General features: G+C 40.3%; 1 protein-coding gene across 2 annotated transcripts in view; it reads right to left on the bottom strand.

Annotated features, from left to right (window-relative positions):
* Window positions 1–4183: 4183 nt before the first annotated feature.
* The window catches only part of TPK1 (thiamin pyrophosphokinase 1), a 319082-nt gene continuing 303706 nt past the window's right edge, over window positions 4184–19559 (bottom strand). For both annotated transcript variants that reach the window (XM_045792418.2, XM_045792417.1), the window contains exon 9: window positions 4184–5704. In XM_045792418.2, the coding sequence (XP_045648374.1) occupies window positions 5586–5704 (119 nt within the window). In that variant the 3' untranslated portion in view covers window positions 4184–5585. The remainder of the gene's footprint in view (window positions 5705–19559) is intronic.

Here is a 19559-nt window from a genome sequence, read left to right as displayed (position 1 = left end):
TAAAAAGTTAACAGTGCTATCTATTAATAGAGAACACTAAATCAGAATCACAAATAATGAGGTTTATTTATGGATAATTCTGTTGGAGATAACATACTGTTTATTTTTTAATGGTTTTAGACTCCTCAGGCTAATTTCTTGTGGATGCCAAAGGTGTAATTTGTGGAACACGTAGATGTAAACACAGAGAAATCGGAATTGAATGTCGTGGTCTCCAAGTAGTTTGAAATACCATGGATTGTCTGCAGCCTACTTCATCTTTGGACAGCCAGGGTTGTTCTTGAACTTCCAAAGCTGAAAATAGCTCCAGCCACAAGATTTCTAATTCTGAAAAATTCGTTAATCTCATGTTTCCTTTTTTTTTTTTTCCTGGCAATTTAGGCCAATCACACATGCTCTTTTATTTTGACCTCTGTTCTTTTAGTCCATACTGATTTCCCAAACCTCTGTCGTTCCATGCCTCAGGCCTTTCCTTTTTCTGTCCCTGTCTATTTCAAGCAATTTAAGATTCCTTGGCCTTTTGAATTTGTTACTAGCTGGGCTTTGCTTTGGATGATATCTTTAAGCCCGGCCTTGGTGCTTTGAACATTGTTTCCTTTTTCAGCTATGTGAGTGAGCAAGTATATCGGGTCTGTCCACTCTAGAACTGGGGATTTTATCGTTAGGATTGAGGATCCTATTTAAGTGAAATTTTAGCGTATCTACTTAAATCTTGGATAGTTCAGGATCAAGGAAGGAAAAGAATAGGTTTCAGGGACTAGGGAAGCCACACACTGTTCGTGGGGCCCGGGTACAGGTGGGGAGGCTCGTTCCTGCACCAGTTATTTCCTGCACACCTGCTGCAGACGAGGCCCAGTGCTAAGACTGAGGATACAGCAGATGACGTGAAATGCAAAATCCGTGCTCCCAAGGGGTTTATAGTCTAGCAAGGGATTTACCGTGTTAAGCAACTAAGCACAAAATTAATTATGCTTCTCAGATGGGACTCTTCAGTTTCGCAGAATTTTATATCCCTAATATCCCATGTTTATTGTTCAAAATATAACTGGCTATTAAATATTCACTAGTCTTTAGGATTTGAAAGTATTTTTAAAAGAAATATTTAAGGTATGGTTTGTAATCTTTTATCAATGCCTTTTACTGTTAGTTAAAAACCTTTTTCAACCTTCGGACTTAACACAGTATTGTAGGTCTTAAGATTTCTTGGTTCTCAGGGATCTATAGGTCTATGATGAGAAATTTCTTATTTCTTAACTGAGTGATCTCAGGGTGCTATTTATGTTTTTCAAGTCATTTGCAGGGATGGCATTAGTCTTTCTTTTTATTTTGCTGCACACACAGTCCTCGCTTTCAGAGGTAGAATTAAGTACACAGTGAAAAAGTCCTTCAGAACCTGTGAAGAAAATGCTGTTGCCATGACCTGTTTCTGGGGTTGTAAGCATCACCGTTGTGTGTACAGAGGGACGATCACACATAAGCTCTGAGCCTCCAGGGTGCCAAGCCAATGGAGAATAATTGATCGTGCCTGCCAGGGGAACTGTTCTGAGATGAGGCTCAGACCGGGGCTCATCAAGAGAGAAAAGTATGATTGATAAGCGAAATCTGCTGTGGGCAAGGAAGGGACTTGTACTGTAAGTGCCAGAAATTTTCCATTCCCGATATATTGACTCCCTGGGAATGGCTTGACCTTGTGGCTTTGATTTTAATCTCCCTCCAGGTAGAAGGATCATTTATTTTACCCTGAACAGAATGTTTTAGACACAACTTAAATAATCTAGCTCTCCTCCCCATTCCAATGAAGTTAAATCGATGTTCTTATTCCCAAACAGGATCACATTCAGCCTGCTCTCATTGGTGGGTTATTCCTCTTGGCACACATATAAGAATGAAGATTGTCATTATGAAGTGGGAAAGATCAAGTGGTTAGACTCATATTGTCTTAGGAAAGAAGTGTATGCTCAATGCAGAACTCTGGCATTTACATACACATTTTCTAGAAGTTCCTTTATGCATTTCACTCTACCCCTTAGTGTGTTTTTCAATCTAGAATAGATTTCTGGGTGTTTTTCATTTCACTTTGGAATTCTTAAAGCATACTGTGTGCGCCCGCAGTCTGTGTGCGTGTTTGTGTGGGTCTAGGTCACGTGACGGAATGTGCTTCTAGTGGGTTGTGATCAATACGATTTGAAAGTCACCGTTCAGACCACACCCTTTTTACAATCGTGGAATCTCAGGGAATAGAAGAGTTTCTTACTGCTTACTGACTTGGCCTATGTCCTCAATCTCAGTCACGTCCAATCCATGTGCTGCTTTATTTTGACTGTTCAAATAAAACTCTGAAAGGCATGAATTTGAGCAGGGGCAGTAAGCAAGGTCTGTTTAAAATGCATTCCACACGTATGGAAGCAAGCACAAATGTTTGAGCCCTTACCTTCGTGAATGCACACGCTGTCCCGGCCACCACCCCCTTGCTCTGAGGGTCCCCTGTGACTACTGGGATGGCCCTAGTTCCAATCCCGAGGGAACCTTGCCCTGTCTGCTTAGCAAAAAATCAGGAATAGAGATGTATTGCCCTAGCCGTCCTATGTCTGGGAGAGTGGCCCACTTTGAATTCCTTGGACCACACACAGCTTATTACATCTCAGAGTCACTTTTGACTCCCACCAGTGTTCCAGGAGCTGTGGCCATTGTCATCTCCCAGGGCCCTGCGGAGAAGAGCGATCAGAGCATGCTTTCACTCATCAGTGACTTAGGAAATCAGATGCTATTTTGGGGTGACCATCACTAGATTTACAAAACCATACGTCCGACCCACATAAAGAACAAACAGATTGAAGTGAAAGAGGCCGAGGAGCACAGGTCACTTGGCCAGCAGGGCCCAGCTTCCAGCGTCCCTTGCGGCTACGAGCTGGAGGTCAGGATCCAAACTGAAGAGGAGGGTGAGGAGAGGGGGCTGCCTGGGAACCTGAGATCTCACCGTCTGCAGACTCCTGCTGTTAGTAAAAACGTAACAGATACGTGTTTAGATGATGTGTTGAGGAAGCACATAAAGAGGAAAATAGCACTTAGGTAGCTTTAAGGAATGGAATAGGGTCAAATACCTAAGTGTTCAGGAGCCTGGCAGGAAGCGGGAGAGGTGCGCTACCCCGTAAGAGCAGGCCTCTTACAGGGCCTCCAGTGGCTCCAGCACGATGCGTAGACGGTGAGTGTGGGCTGTCTCCATGCTTTCCCCCTTCTGCTTACTATGTTTCAGAAACTATATTCTTTTTGCTAAGTATCCTCAGTAACACTGATAAGATTTTCAGGATAAATAGGATGTGCATTTTTTTGTCGTAAAATTTTAAAACAATAGTCATTTCTTTTACGTGTTGAGAATATGTTTCTGGTGATGAATATGTAACGGCTGAGCCTCAACATCTAAGTGAAATAAAAAGTACTAACAAGTGTCAAGAACGCTACGCACTTTACCCACTTCTCCTCTACTCCTTTCTAGTTTCTTCTGGTGCAGGTGTTTGTTCAGAGCATGGTTCAGAGGTTTTAGGTACTAAAGTTTTTCCACTGGAGGTTCTGAGTTAAAGGACTGTGACTGACCTTTCCCCTGGCTTCTTTGCACTCGTGTCTGCTGTGAGTGGGCAGGTAGGCAGTACGGGGACAGCAGCTCTGGGGTGTGTGCTTGGTGGAGAATATGCGGCAGGGTCTGGAGTGGGGCCTTCCACGCAGCGCAGCACGGAAGGCAGGGCCTGGGATGCTCCCCTGTGCTCCGATCCTTCTGCTTTTTCTTACTTCCCCAAAGCTCTTCCTCCACCGGCTCTCTTCACTTTCTCTAGTATGGCAGTTCCTGCTATTTTTTTTATCTCCAGCTTATAAAGATCTTCAAAAGCAATCCACCTGTCTTTTTTAAGGCCTGCAAGGTAAGCAGGTGCTCTGTATAATGCCTCTCTTCTAGATGGGCAGTGAGTCCAGAGAGAGAGTGTAAGCACCGGCACATGTGATCTTGTGCGGACCTTATGTGGCACTTAGAGCGAGTATTAATACTGGCTACTTGCCGAAATCGGAGGAGTGAAGTGCTGTCAGTTTTTGGGGGGCAATTTTTTTCTTTTTGTACAGAAACATTGATTATGAGAGGTTGGTGAAATACAGTTGAGAAAATGGGCTGTTTTCTTAGAAACGGACCACAAACATGCACATTGGTAACTATTTTTATTTGACATCAGATTTCAATCTCCTATGTTTGTATAATAATTACAACTGACCTCTCATGGTTAACCATTCACAACTGCATGCCAGCTCAACTGCTCCCCCTTTCACTCTCTGCTTAAAATCCAACTCTTGCTTTGTCATAACACCAGGGAGGAAAGAGTGGCTGGTCCTTGACAGCAAAATGGGGATGTGTGTTCATATAACTGAGTGGGTGGGTTCTCCTCTGGTTTGTATGGCACTGTTTGGTTTGGTAAATAGGATAGAAAAGGGCAAGAAGAGAGACGAGAGTCTCATTATAAAAGAACAAGAGTGCATTTCAGTGCCCCAGGTGGTTTGAACTGCTGAGTCGGTAATGCTGTGTATCCTCTGCTGGGTAACTGCCAGGTGTCAGGGTCTAGAGCCTGAGGGCAGGGAAAGGAAGCTCGAGGACCACCCAGCCAGCCCCTCCCAGGTTCTGGCTTAGGACAAGGTTCCGGGAACTTGGGTGAATGGCTGGACCAGGACAGGAGCTTAGTACTTGGTGTCAAACTCATTTCCTGGTCTTTTGCATTAACTCGGGGTCTGTGAACCAATACTTTTCAGTCTGAGTAATGTCAGAAACAGTTCTGTTTTTGTGCATAAATCTCCTCTGCACACCATTTTCAGCCTTGGTTGTAATTCCGATGAGGGCAGTTTTCATCTGTCACTGCACTGGAGACTAGTGACTCACTTCAGAGCTGAGCTTGGGCTGAAGGTGTCAGTAGGGCTTCATGAACAGTCATTCACCTTTCATGCTGTTTCCCTCTTCACCTATAGCTTACATAACCGCCTGTTTTCAAATTTAATAATTAGGTCAATGATTCTTGATTTATTTTTAAAATACCAAAGACAGTAATAAGGCCAGGGCAAAATGGTGCCGTTCTAACATCCCAATCTGAAAGGAATTTTTTCCCATATTACACAGAGGACTCTAGCATTAATAAACACTCAGACATAGCCTTTGGTGTCAGGATTTAAGGATGGGCGGAAGGTGGCTGATGTGCTGGATACCAAGGACCCTCAACAGAGAACTTTCTCAGCTTCAAAATTAAGAACAATTCTCTAGGATAAATGGAATGATAATAACTCGTACTGAATTTTATAGGGGAATGATGCACGTTCATTTTCCAAGTGAATGTAACAGAGCTTATTTACTTTCTTCACGAATAATGACTTTTCTCCCTCACTGTAAAACTGAGATCTGTCATTTGTGTTACCTGGGTTATCTAAACATTAACATCTTTAAAACTAGTGGGCTTTCCATGGAGAGGTTTAAATTTCTGTAAACCAAGGTGACCTGTTCTTGTGGAGAAGTCAGTGGCAAATGAGGTAAATCAGAGGCGTGGCTATGGATGCCAATTGCTGGGTTAGTTTTTGATGGCCATGGTCCAGAGGAGCGGGTGGTCCGTTTCCACGGTCACGACACCAGATCCATCGTAGGTATTGGAAGTGCTGACCAGTGATCCAAAACCAAGCATGTTGTTTGCTATAAGAAAACAATAAAATGTTTAGTGAGAGCCAACCTTTCTCCAGTGTGGAAGAACTTTGTCAACAGTTACTAACAAAGCAGTGAAGCATGTGCTTTGATACAAGCTATATAAAATGTGGGACAGGTGAAACCTAGGATGTAGGATTTTAAAACTAGTTTCCATAACTTGCCATAACTGCTTTTCCGGGAGTTGGTTATTGATTGTTAACTATTCTGGGATATATGCCATTCTCGCACAAAATTTCATTAAATTTTTAATTTTTTTTCATTACCGATTGTAAAATCAAAACCCATTTTGTAATGTGCTACTTACTTCCTTGCTTGGATGCAATTATAATTTTTCTTGATGATTGAGAATTAACATTTTATATAAGTTATTAAACTCTATAAAGATGCAGTTTTAGCTTCAAGTCTGAATGCTATGGGGCAGAAAGCTAATTACTCCAAAAAAGCATGGGATTTTCGTTGTATTTTCCTCATAAATTAAGAAAAGCCAAAATGAGTAAGGCTTGCTTTCTGTAAAATTAATAGGAACTCAAAGGTCGAAGCCCACTTCCAACTGTGAAATCTTGAGGAAGCCATAAGCCCGGCTGTAAAATGAGGCCAAGAGATGAGATAATCTTCTAGCTACTTAAATATCAAAGTAAAGGCTTAGGAGTTAAGTGATATATATGTAATTGGTAAGTAAATTCTAATTATATGGTTGCATGTGTATATTCTCACAGGTTAGATGGAGTTAATGCTGAGGCATTAGGGCATTAAGTTGCGGTAACCTCACTTTCTCTGCTTGTGTAAGAGCAGTTCACCAACATGACCCCACACTCACGACTGTCCTATACATATCCCATGATAACCAATATTACTCTCTTGGCTAAAATTCAAAGAGAAAAAGAAATGGAGCCCTTTTCCTTTAAACAAAATGTAACTCTGAAGTTACACTGCTTTGGGGAAATAACTCAATTATGCTCACTTCCCACTAGAGGGAGCTTATCATCTTTCTGAAGAAATCTTGAAAAGGCAATTTTAAAATTCAGAGATAGCATTATAGGACAATGCATAATTAGTATTACCAGCTAACAAAGTTTATTAAAACTCAAATTACTTATTTTTCAGTGTTTTCAGCACCTTTACTAATGCAAACACAAAGTTATAAGGTAAAACCATACGACAATACGGAGTGCACCTCACGTGAATATTACCCTAATATATAATTCAGTATAAGAAGCTCTTGCCTCTTCAATAATTTGGAACTTTTTTGAAATGAAGTTTCTAAATGATACTAATATGCACACAAATTTACAAATCTAGACATGATTATGTGGATAGTGGGTTAGGTGGTGGTCGTGGATTCACGACAAAGTCTATTTGGGATCTGTTGGAGAAAGAGGCCTTGGCTCTCCTGCAGGGCAGCCTTGCCTGGAATCAGGTGCACACCCCACTTCCAGACATCTGGGCCAGGCCTAGGTTTCGGGGCTTTCCCGATGGCCAACAAAGGAAAAGCTGGGGAACAGTCTGAACGTTGCAAACCATTTATTCATAAAGACAATTTTGGATGCTCTCGTGGGCCTGTCAGCTTTACAGTGGAAACTTCCCAGTGAAGAACAAGATACATATGCACAACCACCTGAATTTGACACACTGCATTTTCAGATTCTGGAAACTGATTAGAACCCTGGCTTTTACACAGGCTCAATCTCTAATTCCTTTCTGCTTTTCTGAAGGTAGACTATGGACTGTGGATTATCAGGGCTAGATACTTAGGAGATAGATACGTATCCAAGTGTCTCTGTGTGTGTGTGTGTGTGTCTGTCTGTCTCTCTCTATATATAGGTTTCCCTGACATTAATTCTTAATGGGGGAAGAATGAACACAGTTTTAATCTCATCATGAGAGTCCCCTCCTCGCGACCTGATGCAACTCTAGTCACCGCCCAAAGGCCCCACCTCCAGATACCGCCACGTTGGAGGTTATGGCTTCCACATGTGACTTCTAGGCGACACATTCAGTGCGTGGCAGTACAGGCAGAATTAATGAAAATTACAATTAAATACATTTGCTAGTCTCCAACTTTATGGAAATTACAATAAAGTGATAGAAAATGGAGATGAATAAGCTGAAATGCAAAATCATGCATTTTCATTTACTAGGTTACAACAATTATTTTGGAGTATATTCTTCAAGTCAAAGAATCATGCTTTCTGAGCAAACCAGAAAGTCTTCCTTATAAGAAAAAAAATCTTTTTTTGAGGAAAATAGTTGGAATTATGAATGAACTCCCCTTACCCCAAATGTTGGAGGGTCAATCGTGAAGTAAAACAACAAGGTTGGCAGAGAGACAACTTCCCACAGAAGGGAAAACAAATTGTTTTCTTCCAGTTCTACTGAGATACATTGATGCATACCTAGATACTAGGAAATGGGTATCACAATAAATTTAATGTGTATTACAATTTTTTTCCCCTGTGATGAGAACTTTTAGAATCTACTCTTACCAACTTTCAAATATTCCATATGGCATTGTTAACTACAGTTATGTTGTACATGATATGCCCAGCACTTCTAGATCTTAGAGCTGGAAGTCTGTGTCCACCTACACCTAATTCCCCCCCCCCACCCCTGTGCCCCTGGCAACAAGCATCTGAGGTTTTCTGTGAGGTCGGTATTTTTAGATTTCACATATAAGTGAGATCATACAGTATTTGTCTTTCTCTGTCTGACTCAACATAATGCCGTAAAAGTCTATTCACATTGTTGCAAATGGCAGGATTTCCCTCTTTTTATGGCAGAATAATATTCCGTTGTGCGTGTATATACCACAACTGCTTTATCCATTCATCCACTGATGGGCACGTTCCTTGGCTCTTGTGAATAACGCTGCTAGACAACATGGTGTGCAGATATCTCTTCAACATAGTGCTTTCGTTCCCTTCAGATATGTTCCCAGAAGTGGAATTGCTGGATCACAGGGTAGTTCTAGTTTTAATTTTTTGAGGAACCTCCATACTGTTTTCCAAAGTGTCTGTACCAATTTACATTCCCATCAACAGCATACATGGGTTCTCTTTTCTCTAAGACCATGCCAGCATGTTATCTTTGTCTTTTTGATAATAGCCATTCCACGAAGCATAAAGTGATAGCTCATTGTGGTTTTGAGTTGCATTTTTCAAATGATGAGTGATGTTGAGAGCCTTTTCATGCACCTGTTGGTCATCTGAATATCTTCTTCAGAAAAATGTCTATTCAGGTACTTTTGCCATTTTTCGACTGGATTATTTGCTTTTTTTCCCCTTTTTGCTAATGAATTTTAGGAGTTCTCTGTATAGTTTAGATATTAACTCTTTATCAGATATATAGGTTGCAAATATTTTTTCTCCTGTTCATACGTAGGTTTTCATTTTGTTGATTGCTGCTTTTGTTGTGTGGAATGTTTGTTTGATGTAGTCCCACTTGTTTATTGTTTAATTTGTTGCTTGTGCTTTAGGTATCTTATCAAAACATCATTGCTAAGACCTATGTCAGGATAATTTTTCCTCTAGTTTTTTTCTAGGAGTTTCATGGCTTTAGGTTTCATGTTTAAGTCTTTATTCCATTTGAGTTAATTTTTGTGAGTGGTTTAAGATAGGAGTCTAGCTTCATTCTTTCACATGTGAATATCCAGCTTTCTCAGTACCACTTATTGAAGAGATAGTCTTTTCTCAAATGAGTATTCTTGGATCCCTTGGCAAATATTAGTTGATTGTATGGGTGGGGGGTTAATTCTGGGCTCCAGATTATGTTCCATTGGTTCATGTGTGTATTTTTTATGCCAGTAACGTACTGTTTTGATACTACAGCATTATTATATAGTTTGAAATCAGGAACTGTGGTGCCTCCAACTTTGTGCTTCTCAGAATTACATTAGCTATTCAGGGTCTTTTGTGGTTCCATACAAATTTTAGGATTTTTTTTTTAACTTTTGTAAAAAATGCCATTAGAATCTTGATAGGGATTGCATTAAATCTATAGATGGTTTTGGATAGTATGGACATTTTAACGATATTAATTCTTCCAATCCATGAACATGGACTATCTTCCCATTTGTGTCTTATTCAATTTCTTTCATTAATGTCCTGTAGTTTTTGGTGTAGAGACCTTTGACCTCTTTGGGTAAATTTATTCCTAAGTATTTTATTGTTTTTGATGCTATTATAAATGGGATCATTTTTGTCTTTTTCAGATAACTCTTTGTTAATGTATAGAAACACTACTGATTTTTGTATGTTAATTTCGTAACCTGTACCTTTGCTGAATTGTTGATCTGTCTTTTGGTGCGGTTGTTAGGATTTTCTGTATATAAAAGCAAATAGTTTCATTTCTTCTTTTCCAATTCTGATGTCTTTTATTTTGCCTAACTACTCTGGCTACAACTTCCACTACTGTGTTGAATAGGAGTGGTGAGAGTTGGCACCCTTGTCTTCTTCCTGATCTTATAGGAAAGGCTTTCAGACTTTCATCATTGAGTAGGATGTTAGCTGTGGGCTTGCCATGTATGGCCTTTATTATATGGAGGCACGTTCTTTCTATACATTTTTTAAAGAGTTTTTATCATGAATGGATGTTGAATTTTGTCAAATGCTTTTTCTGCATCTAGCGAGATGATATGATTTTTTTATTAATGTGATATAGCACGTTTATTGGTTTGCGTATGTTGAACCATCCTTGCATCCCAGAGATAAATACCACTTGATTATGGTGAATAATCCTTCTAATATACTGTTGAGTTCAATTTGCTAGTAATTTTGTTGAAAATTTTTGCATCTGTATGTGTCAGGGATATTGGCCTGTAGTTTTCTTGTAGTGTCCTTATCTGGCTTTGATAGGGTAATGCTAGCCTCATAAAAGGAATTGAGAGTGTTTCTACCACCTCAGTGTTTTGGAAGGGTTTGAAAAGGATTGGCACTAATTCCTCTTTAAATGTTTGGTAAAATGCACCAGTGAAGCCATCTGGTCCTGGGTTTTTCTTCGTTGGGAGATTTTTCATTAATGATTCAAGCTCCTTACTAGTAATTCATCTGTTCAGATTTTCTATTTCCTCCTGACTCAGTCTTGGTAGGGTGTATGTTTCTAAGAATTTTTCCATTTCTTTGCAGTTGTCTAGTTTGGTGGTGTAGTTTTCATAGTAGTTTCATACTATCTTTTGGATTTTGGTGGTTTAGTTGTAATCCTTTTCACTTATAAATTTTGATTTGAGTTGTCTCTTTTATGTTGGTTAGTCTACATAAAGATGTCAATTTTATCTTTTCATAGAAACAACTCTTAGTTTTTAAAAATTGTTTTCTTTTTCTGTATCTCATTTTCTTTTTTTTTTTTTTTTAAAGAGTTTATTTATTTATTCGACAGAGATAGAGACAGCCAGCGAGAGAGGGAACACAAGCAGGAGGAGTAGGAGAGGAAGAAGCAGGCCCATAGTGGAGGAGCCTGATGTGGGGCTCGATCCCAGAACACCGGGATCACGCCCTGAGCCGAAGGCAGACGCTTTAACCGCTGTGCCACCCAGGCGCCCCTCTGTATCTCATTTTCTAAGCTTTCTTTCCTCTGCAAACTTTGAGCTTAGTTTGTTCTTCCTTTTTGAGTTCCACAAGTGTAAAGTTAGGTTGTTTATTTGAAATCTTTCTATTTTCTTGATGTATGCATTATAGCTATGTTTATATCCTATAAGTTTTGGTATATACTTTTTCTTTTTAAATTCTTCTTTGACCCATTGATTGTTCAGGAGAATGAATGCTTTTTAAGTTCCATGTATTCATTTGCTAGTTTTCCTATTATTAATCTTTAGTTTCATATCACTGTAGGCAGAGAGGATAATTGGTATGACTTCAATTTTCTTGAATTTGCTTAGACATGTTTTGTGGCCTATGAAAGCATCCTAAAAAATGTTCCATGTACTGGCTGTGTTCCCTGCCCAAGTGCAATTGTAGGATAGGCTCCACAGTTGTGTGAATTTGTTGGTCAGGCTTCCTAGACAGTTAGGACTACTGCTATTCTCAGAAATAGGCATGGTTATGAATCAGCTTCCCTGATTGGGCAGGGCAGCAGACTAGGGGCTAAGGTCATAATGGCTTGTTGTTCAGGGACCCAAATCAGGCAGGACGATGCACCACCTCTGGCCAGATGGGGTCACCAGCTTTGTTCTACAGATGGGGAGAGCCACTGTCTATGTTCTCAGCTCATGTGCCACTGTGAGCAGGGCTGCATGATGGGCTACCTACCTGGCTTCCCCTGTGCTTTGGTTAGGTTCCCTGGTTGGGTGGGCAGAAGGCTATATTCAGCAGGGGTCAGGGCTACAAATAGTTTTCCTGCTTAGGTGGGGTTGCTGTAGAGGCCCCAAAGCTGGCAAGGCTCTTTGCTGGAGGCCAAACAGTCTATGGTCTTGGCTCTGCAGATGAGTGGCGAGCCCAGCCAGTGGCCCTTCCCAAGTGTAGCTTAACTGGGATTGCAGGATGGGCTATGCAGATTCCTGAGAGCTATGGCTGGGTTTCCTGGTTGGTAGTAGGTAGACTATAGATTAGTTTCCCTAGTTGGCTGGGACCACAGAATAGGCCCCACGGCCTGCAAATCTCTTGTCTGGGGACCCAGTCAGGCAGAACTGTGCACCAAGATCCCTGGCCGATGGGGTTACTGTTCTGGCTCTGCAGATAGGCAGCTTGAGTGCTGCTGGGCTAAACAATTTCCCAGGGGCTCAGGCCAGGTTTCCTACACTGGGCACTACACTCAGCAGTTGGTAGCCCTATGAATTAGCTGTCCTGCCCAAGCAGAGTGACTGAACTGGCTCCAAGGCTGGTATGGCTCATTCATTATTTGTGGTCCCAAATCAGGTAGATCGGTGCCCCACCAAGTTCCTGGTCAGGCTGGGCCACAGTCTTGACTCTGCAGATAAGCAAAACCACTGGCTTTCTACTTGAATGCTACTATGAGTGGAAACTCAGTCTTCCAGGATCCAAATGTGGTTGCCATAAACTCCATTCCCCATTTCTGTCATAATCTGATCCCCAGTGGTCAAGCTGCACAATTCCCCCTTGAGGTGAGACCTGAAGTTGGGCCTCCTGGGAAGTGACTGACAGTGCTGGGGAGCTGGATGTCCACCTTGGACTCTTTCCCGCTGAAGAAACTGTAGGGTCAGGGGTCCTCTTGGTGCAGTGCTGTGCTGGCCTGGGGAGGGAGTGCTGTGGTCAGTGTGGCTGCTGCTCTTGCCCTTCTGATGCAGTCCGTCTTGGTCTTTGTGCTTTAGGCTCATCCCCATGTTCTAGGATTTTTACGATGCTGTCTCATCTGTGGATAACTGTTGGTTTCTTGTGAAGGGGACAAAAGTTGGGAATCTGTGTTGCCCTCTTGATGCCAACACTCTCTCAAAATCTACCCCAGAGAACTTGTCCCAAACCTTGGCTGGCTTAACATTTAGTTCAATTAAACATTTAGACAAATGAGATGGTTGTGTGTTTTTTTCCCCCCCTGTTTGCAGGGGGGAATTAACCAGTGCAGGAAGTAGAATTAACCAGTCATTCAGATCAAGTCCTGTTTTAACTAGAGACAAGAATAAAGTTACAGCTTTGTATAAAATTATAGGAAACCATATCATATGTGATAAACATAACCTAAAATTGCTTGCTCTGTCTGAAAGTGCAGTCTCATCTATATGCTTCAAAGCCAGTGTCATCAGTTGTTTTAAGGGCAATTGTAGTGTAATGACAACGACATTGGCTACTGAGGGCTGGTTACATTCCTGTTCCAATGAAATGTAATACCAGACGTATTAGAGAATACAGAAGCACAGCCTAATTTTCGGGTCTTCATATTTTAGAAGTACTTAAAAATAAGAGAAACATTAACATAGATTTTACAGTTTTTGTCCATTATCTCACACTGTTTTCTTTCCCAAAGGTAAAGATGAGCATTAGGCACTTAATATTCTGTTGCTTTTAATGACGTCCTACCAGCTTTTGTCTAAAGCTGGAAAGACTGAGGACGGACTATACAGCAGAAGCTGGAAAACTGGTAGAATTTATAGATTATTCAACCCTTCTTGTGTCACATGAGGTGTAAGTAGGGCCATTTGTGCCCGTGTCTTGCCTGCCCTACCTCTGCAAGCTGACTTCCTGGGCTGCGGCTCCCCTGAGCTGACTGACAGTGTAAAAGAGCACGTGGGGAGGCTTCTGATGCTTCAAAGCCCTGGAAAGCAAGAGTGGGAAGGATTTGTTCCCTCTGCCCCTGGGTGATTGTTCTGCTCAGATACTTTGACAGAGGCGGCATTTCCCTGTCAAAAAAAGTAGAAACCCCGTCGTGTGAGGTTAGTAAGTCAGACCTAGGTTCAGATATTGGCTCTATCATTCACTTGCTCTATGAACTCAGTTTTCTCATCTATAAAATGTGGATAAGAATATCTACTTCACAGAGAGGCCGTATGATTCATCTAGTCAAAAATCTAACACAAGTATTAAAGAAATTTTCCACTTCTTTGATTGCTTCTGTTAATGAAGTAGGTCCAGGTTTCCTTTCCCCGCAGTAATAGTCTTTTAAAATGAAAGAGAGAGAGAGACTGCCATGATTTGGACGATTAGCAAATGCTTACTTCAGGTGATTAGTTTATAGCCAGCTGAGAGGTACAATGAGATAAACTTGGCTGGGCTGCTAAATCATTTGTTTTTATAGGTATTTACTATGTTATCCTCTTTGCTGGACAGTAGAGCTAGAAAGGGGAAATATAGTCAAGCCCAGCACACCAGACAGAAGCACGGGGCAGGGGTTGATGAGAATGGGGCCAGGATGGGCTGTATATTCAAGAGGAAGTGAATCCTTGGGTGAGGGCAGTGTCACACACATCCACACAGGCCTGACGCCTATCCAGGCTTCCTCAGAATATGGGAGTTGACACTGGTTATTTTATAAAAATAAGTACGTGAATTATAAAGACACTGCCAACATTTCTTAAATTGATGAAATTGAGGGAGTCAGAGAAAGGAGTAAACGAGCTTTGCCTGGGAGATGCTATGCAAGGAGGTGATATTTGAGACTCAGTAATTCTCCTTCATCCCAGACATCACCTGAGCGCTTACACGCACCACGTGCTCAAGGTGCAGCAGGTTTTCACCTGCAACTTACAGATGAGGAGAATGACGTTCAGAGAGGTTAAAGCCACAGGCTATGATGATAATGAAAGTTGTTAGACACATGTTACCAAGGGAGGTTAAGGCAATTCTTTGAAGAGATTTAAAAAGAGAATTGAGGCTGCTCTGTTTTCCCTAAAGTATGGAACTGTCAGCAGCCTGATGGACTAGAGTAAGTGAGCGATGCCATGAAAGTGTGGAAACCACTCTAAGCCTTAAATAAATACCATATATACCACACAGACAAATGTTTGATGAACCTCCCATGATGGATCTCAAGGTTCCCCACCATTCTGGAACATCATGTGAAGTTCTGGGAGTGCAGTTAGATGTACTGGACGTATCACTATCGCAGACATCATGGCACCACCGTACCCTTGACCTCCATCATTTACTCTCTGCAGATGCTTAGCCAATTTGGAGAAATGCTACATATTAAGAAAATATGACAGATTTCATCAGCAGAAAAAGCAAACTATACTGCCCTGAAATCAGTTCACTAGGATTGGTCTTCACCATTTTAATTATTTGAACTATAGATTTAAAACAGGCAAACTTTCAATTTAAAAAATTGCTAATTTACCCTTTCCTAATAATATCATTTCCAGAATTTCTATTTTAAAGTTGTTTCCTATAAAACAGCATTTATACTTACAGTTCCTAAAAAGTATCAGTATTGCTTTTTCACACTTTCTTGAAGACAGAAACTCAAATTAGTCCTAGTGTAGAGCTGGAGAATACCTGCCTTTCATGTATATTTACTGGAATCTTAAAAAATATATATATATACTGGGGCGCCTGGGTGGCGCAGCGGTTAAGCGTCTGCCTTCGGCTCAGGGCGTGATCCCGGCGTTGTGGGATCGAGCCCCACATCAGGCTCTTCCACTATGAGCCTGCTTCTTCCTCTCCCACTCCCCCTGCTTCTGTTCCCTCTCTCACTGGCTGTCTCTATCTCTGTCGAATAAATAAATAAAATCTTAAAAAATATATATATATTTTGTATATATTATATTTTGCATATATATATATATATATATATATATATATATACACACACACACAAGTTGGACAGCATCTGTATAGAAGTACATCCAGTTATGTCTATCAGCACTGTGGAATGGAAATATCATGTGAGCCGCACATCTTTTAATTTTCCAGTAGCCACATTAAAAAAGTAAAAATAGATAAAATGTTTATGTATACACACACACTTGTGTTATTTTTGTTGAGATAGAACTGACATATAACATTAGTTTCAGATACACTACGTAATGATTCGATATATGTATACATAGAGAAATGATCACCACAGTACATGTGATGTCCATCACCACAAACATTTTTTAACGTGATGAGAACTTTTAAGATGTACTCTCTCGGCAACTTTCAAACAACACAGTATTAGTAACTTAACTCACCATGCTGTGCATTACATCCTGACGACTGCTCTTGTTTTTTTTTTTAAAGATTTTATTTATTTATTTGACAGAGATAGCGACAGCCAGCGAGAGAGGGAACACAAGCAGGGGGAGTGGGAGAGGAAGAAGCAGGCTCCTAGCGGAGGAGCCTGATGTGGGGCTCGATCCCATAATGCCGGGATCACGCCCCGAGCCGAAGGCAGACGCTTAACCGCTGTGCCACCCAGGCGCCCCTGACGACTGCTCTTGTAACTGGACAGTCGGATCTTGTGATCACCTGCACCCATTTCTTCCACTCGTAACCTCTGCCCTCTGGCAACCATGAACTGTTTTCTATATTGAGGGGTTCTTTTTTTTTTTTTTTAAGATTCCACATATAAATGAGATTATAAGGTATTTGTCTTTCTCTGTCTGGCTTATTTCACTTAGCATAATGCCCTCAAGATCCATCCATGTTGTTGCAAATAGCAGGATTTCTTTCTTTTCTATGGCTGAATAATATCCCATTGTGTGTGTATGTACGTACATACACATCTTCTTTATCCATTCATCCACTGCTGGACACTTAAACGTTTTTCCATTTCTTGGCAACTGTAAATAAGGCTGCAATGAATTTGCAGATGTATATATCTTTTCAAGTTAGTGTTTTTGTTTCCTTTGGATAAAACCCAGAAGTGGCACTGCTGGCTCCTATGGTAATTCTATTTTTAATTTTTGTAGGAAACTCTGCAGTGTTTTCCGTAGTGGCTGCACTCATTTAAATTCCCTCCAACAGTGCCTAAGGGTTCCCTTTTCTCCACATCCTTACCAACACTTGCTATCTCTTGTCTTTTTGATAACAGTCACTCTGACAGGTGTGAGGTGGTAGCTCACTGTGGTTTTGATTTGCGTTTCCCTGACGATGGGTGAGGTTGAGCGGCTTTTCATGTACCTGTTGGCCATCTGAATAGCTTCTTTGAAAAAATTTAATCAAAATTTTTTTTGCTATTAAATTTTATGAATACTTTCTATATTTTGGATATCTCTTATCCAATATAGGATTTGCAAACATTTTCTCCCATTCAGTATGCTGCCTTTTCATTTTGTTAATAGTTTACTTTGCTGTGCAGAAGAATTTTAGCTTGATATAGTCCCATTTGTTTATTTTTTATTTTAGTGGCTACCTTTGTTTTTGGTGTCAAATCTAAAAAATCATTGCCAAGATTGATGACAAGTTGCTTACCATCTTCTAGGAGTTTTATGGTTTCAGGTCTTATGTTTAAGTCTTTAATCCATTTTGAGATGATTTTTGTGAGTGACCAAGATAGAGGTCCAGTTTTCCCATCACCATTTGTTTAAGAGACTGTCCTTTTCTCCTTGTATATTCTTGGCTTTGTTGTAATTTAATTGGCCATATATGAACAGGTTCATTTCTGGTCTCTCTGTTTGGTTCCACGGGCCTGTGTCTGGTTTTGTTTTTGTTTTTTCCCCAATAACACAGTGTTTGATTAATGTAGCTTTGTGATATAGGTTGAAATCAGGAAACATGCCTCCAGGTGTGCTGTTCTTTATCATGATTGCTTTGGCTATTCGGAGTCTTCTGTGGTTTCATACAGACTTTAGGACTGCTCTGTTTCTGTGAAAAATGCCATTGGAATTTTGGTAGGGATTGTACTGATCTACAGATTGGTTTGGGTAATACGGACATTATTAACTCTTCCAGTCCATGAGCATGGCATCTCTTTCCATTTGTCTTTTTCAATTTCTTTCATCAAAATATTACCGTTTTCAGTATACAGGTCTTTTATCTCCTTGGTTAAATTTATTACTATATATTTGTTTGATGCAATTGTAAATGGGATTTTTTAAAAAAAATTTCTCTGATAGTTTGTACAGAAATCCAACATTTTTATATATCGATTTTTGTATCCTGCAACTTTACTGAATTCTTTTATTATTTGTAAGTTTTTTTTTTAAATAGTCTTGAGGGTTTTTTTTTATATAGTGTCATGTCATCTGCAAATAGTGACAGTTTTACTTCTTCCTTACCAGTTTAAATGCATTTTATTTCTTGGTCCTGTCTAATTGCCCTGGCTAAGACTTCTGATATTCTGTTGAAGAAAAGTGGTTGGAGTGGGCCACTTTATATTCATATAATCCAGTATATCTAAAATATTGTCATTTTAACATGTCATCCACATAAGAAATTATTATTTAGATATTTTACACTCCTTTTTTATACTAAGTCTTTGAAATCTGGTGTGTATTTACAGCAAACAAGTCAATTTTAAGCATGTGGCTAGTGGCTACCATACTGATTGGACAGTACAGATCTAGGTTAGTGAAGCAGAAACCATACTTCTGAACCAGTTATCTGTTTTTTCAGGGAACATTTATCACGGGACTGATTCATCTGTAGATATGTATTCAGAGCGTCTCAGGTTATAAAGGGACTATTAAATTCAAGTGAGCATATCAAGTCATTTCAAATTATTTCAACTTATGACAGGAATGGATCAACAGACACTTGGCATATGCTCAGTAGTAAGAAAGACTGAGTCCTCTGCCCTTTAAGTTAAAGGCTGAGAAAGATAAACTGAAAATGCAAAATCTAAACAAACCTAACAAAATTACCAATAGAGTACACCTGTGTTCTATAAAGAACTTAATAAGTAGACTCCTGTCCAGACATGTACCAGATGGTTTTCTAACTAAATTCCTTGCTTTTAGTCATCACCTGTCCTCCCCACTCCTCTAAATTCCCTAGCTGATCCTGCCATTCCTGCCTGAAAGAATAACTGATGGGACGTAATTGCTTATAACCTCGCTGCCTCCTACCCCAGACATCTTGGCCTGGCATTTAAGGCCTTTCCTCAAATGGCTACTTGTTCCCACAGAAGCCACCCCTGCGACTTGCTATTCCCTTAATAGATTAGGAACTTCTACTCCCACAAGAAATTTTGATGTTTCCCCTCCTTCTGGAACATATCCCATCTTTTCTAGACTTGCTGTATCCTTCCAGTCTGAAGTCAAATGTCACCTTCTAGGCTGGATAGCTCTTTGGTTCTCTACCCACTGCAGTCCAAATGAAGAACACACATACAAAGAAAGAAGTGCAAATGTAGAAAATGTTAGCAGTTCTACATCTGGTTGGAAGGTATACAGATTTTGCTGTTCTGTTCAATTTTTCTGTAGCTTTAAGATTTTTTTTTTAATATTGAAATTCAATGTTAAAATTTGGGGGGAAAGTTAGTTAGGAAAAAAGACTAAGACCTCGTGAAGGAAAGTGCCTTCTCCTTGTTCATCTTCACTTCC

Source organism: Ursus americanus, chromosome 3 (assembly GCF_024610735.1).
Source record: "Ursus americanus isolate L20-20 chromosome 3, mUrsAme1.1.p, whole genome shotgun sequence".
NCBI classification, from domain to species: domain Eukaryota; kingdom Metazoa; phylum Chordata; class Mammalia; order Carnivora; family Ursidae; genus Ursus; species Ursus americanus.
This window is presented reverse-complemented; position numbering and strand designations above follow the sequence as displayed.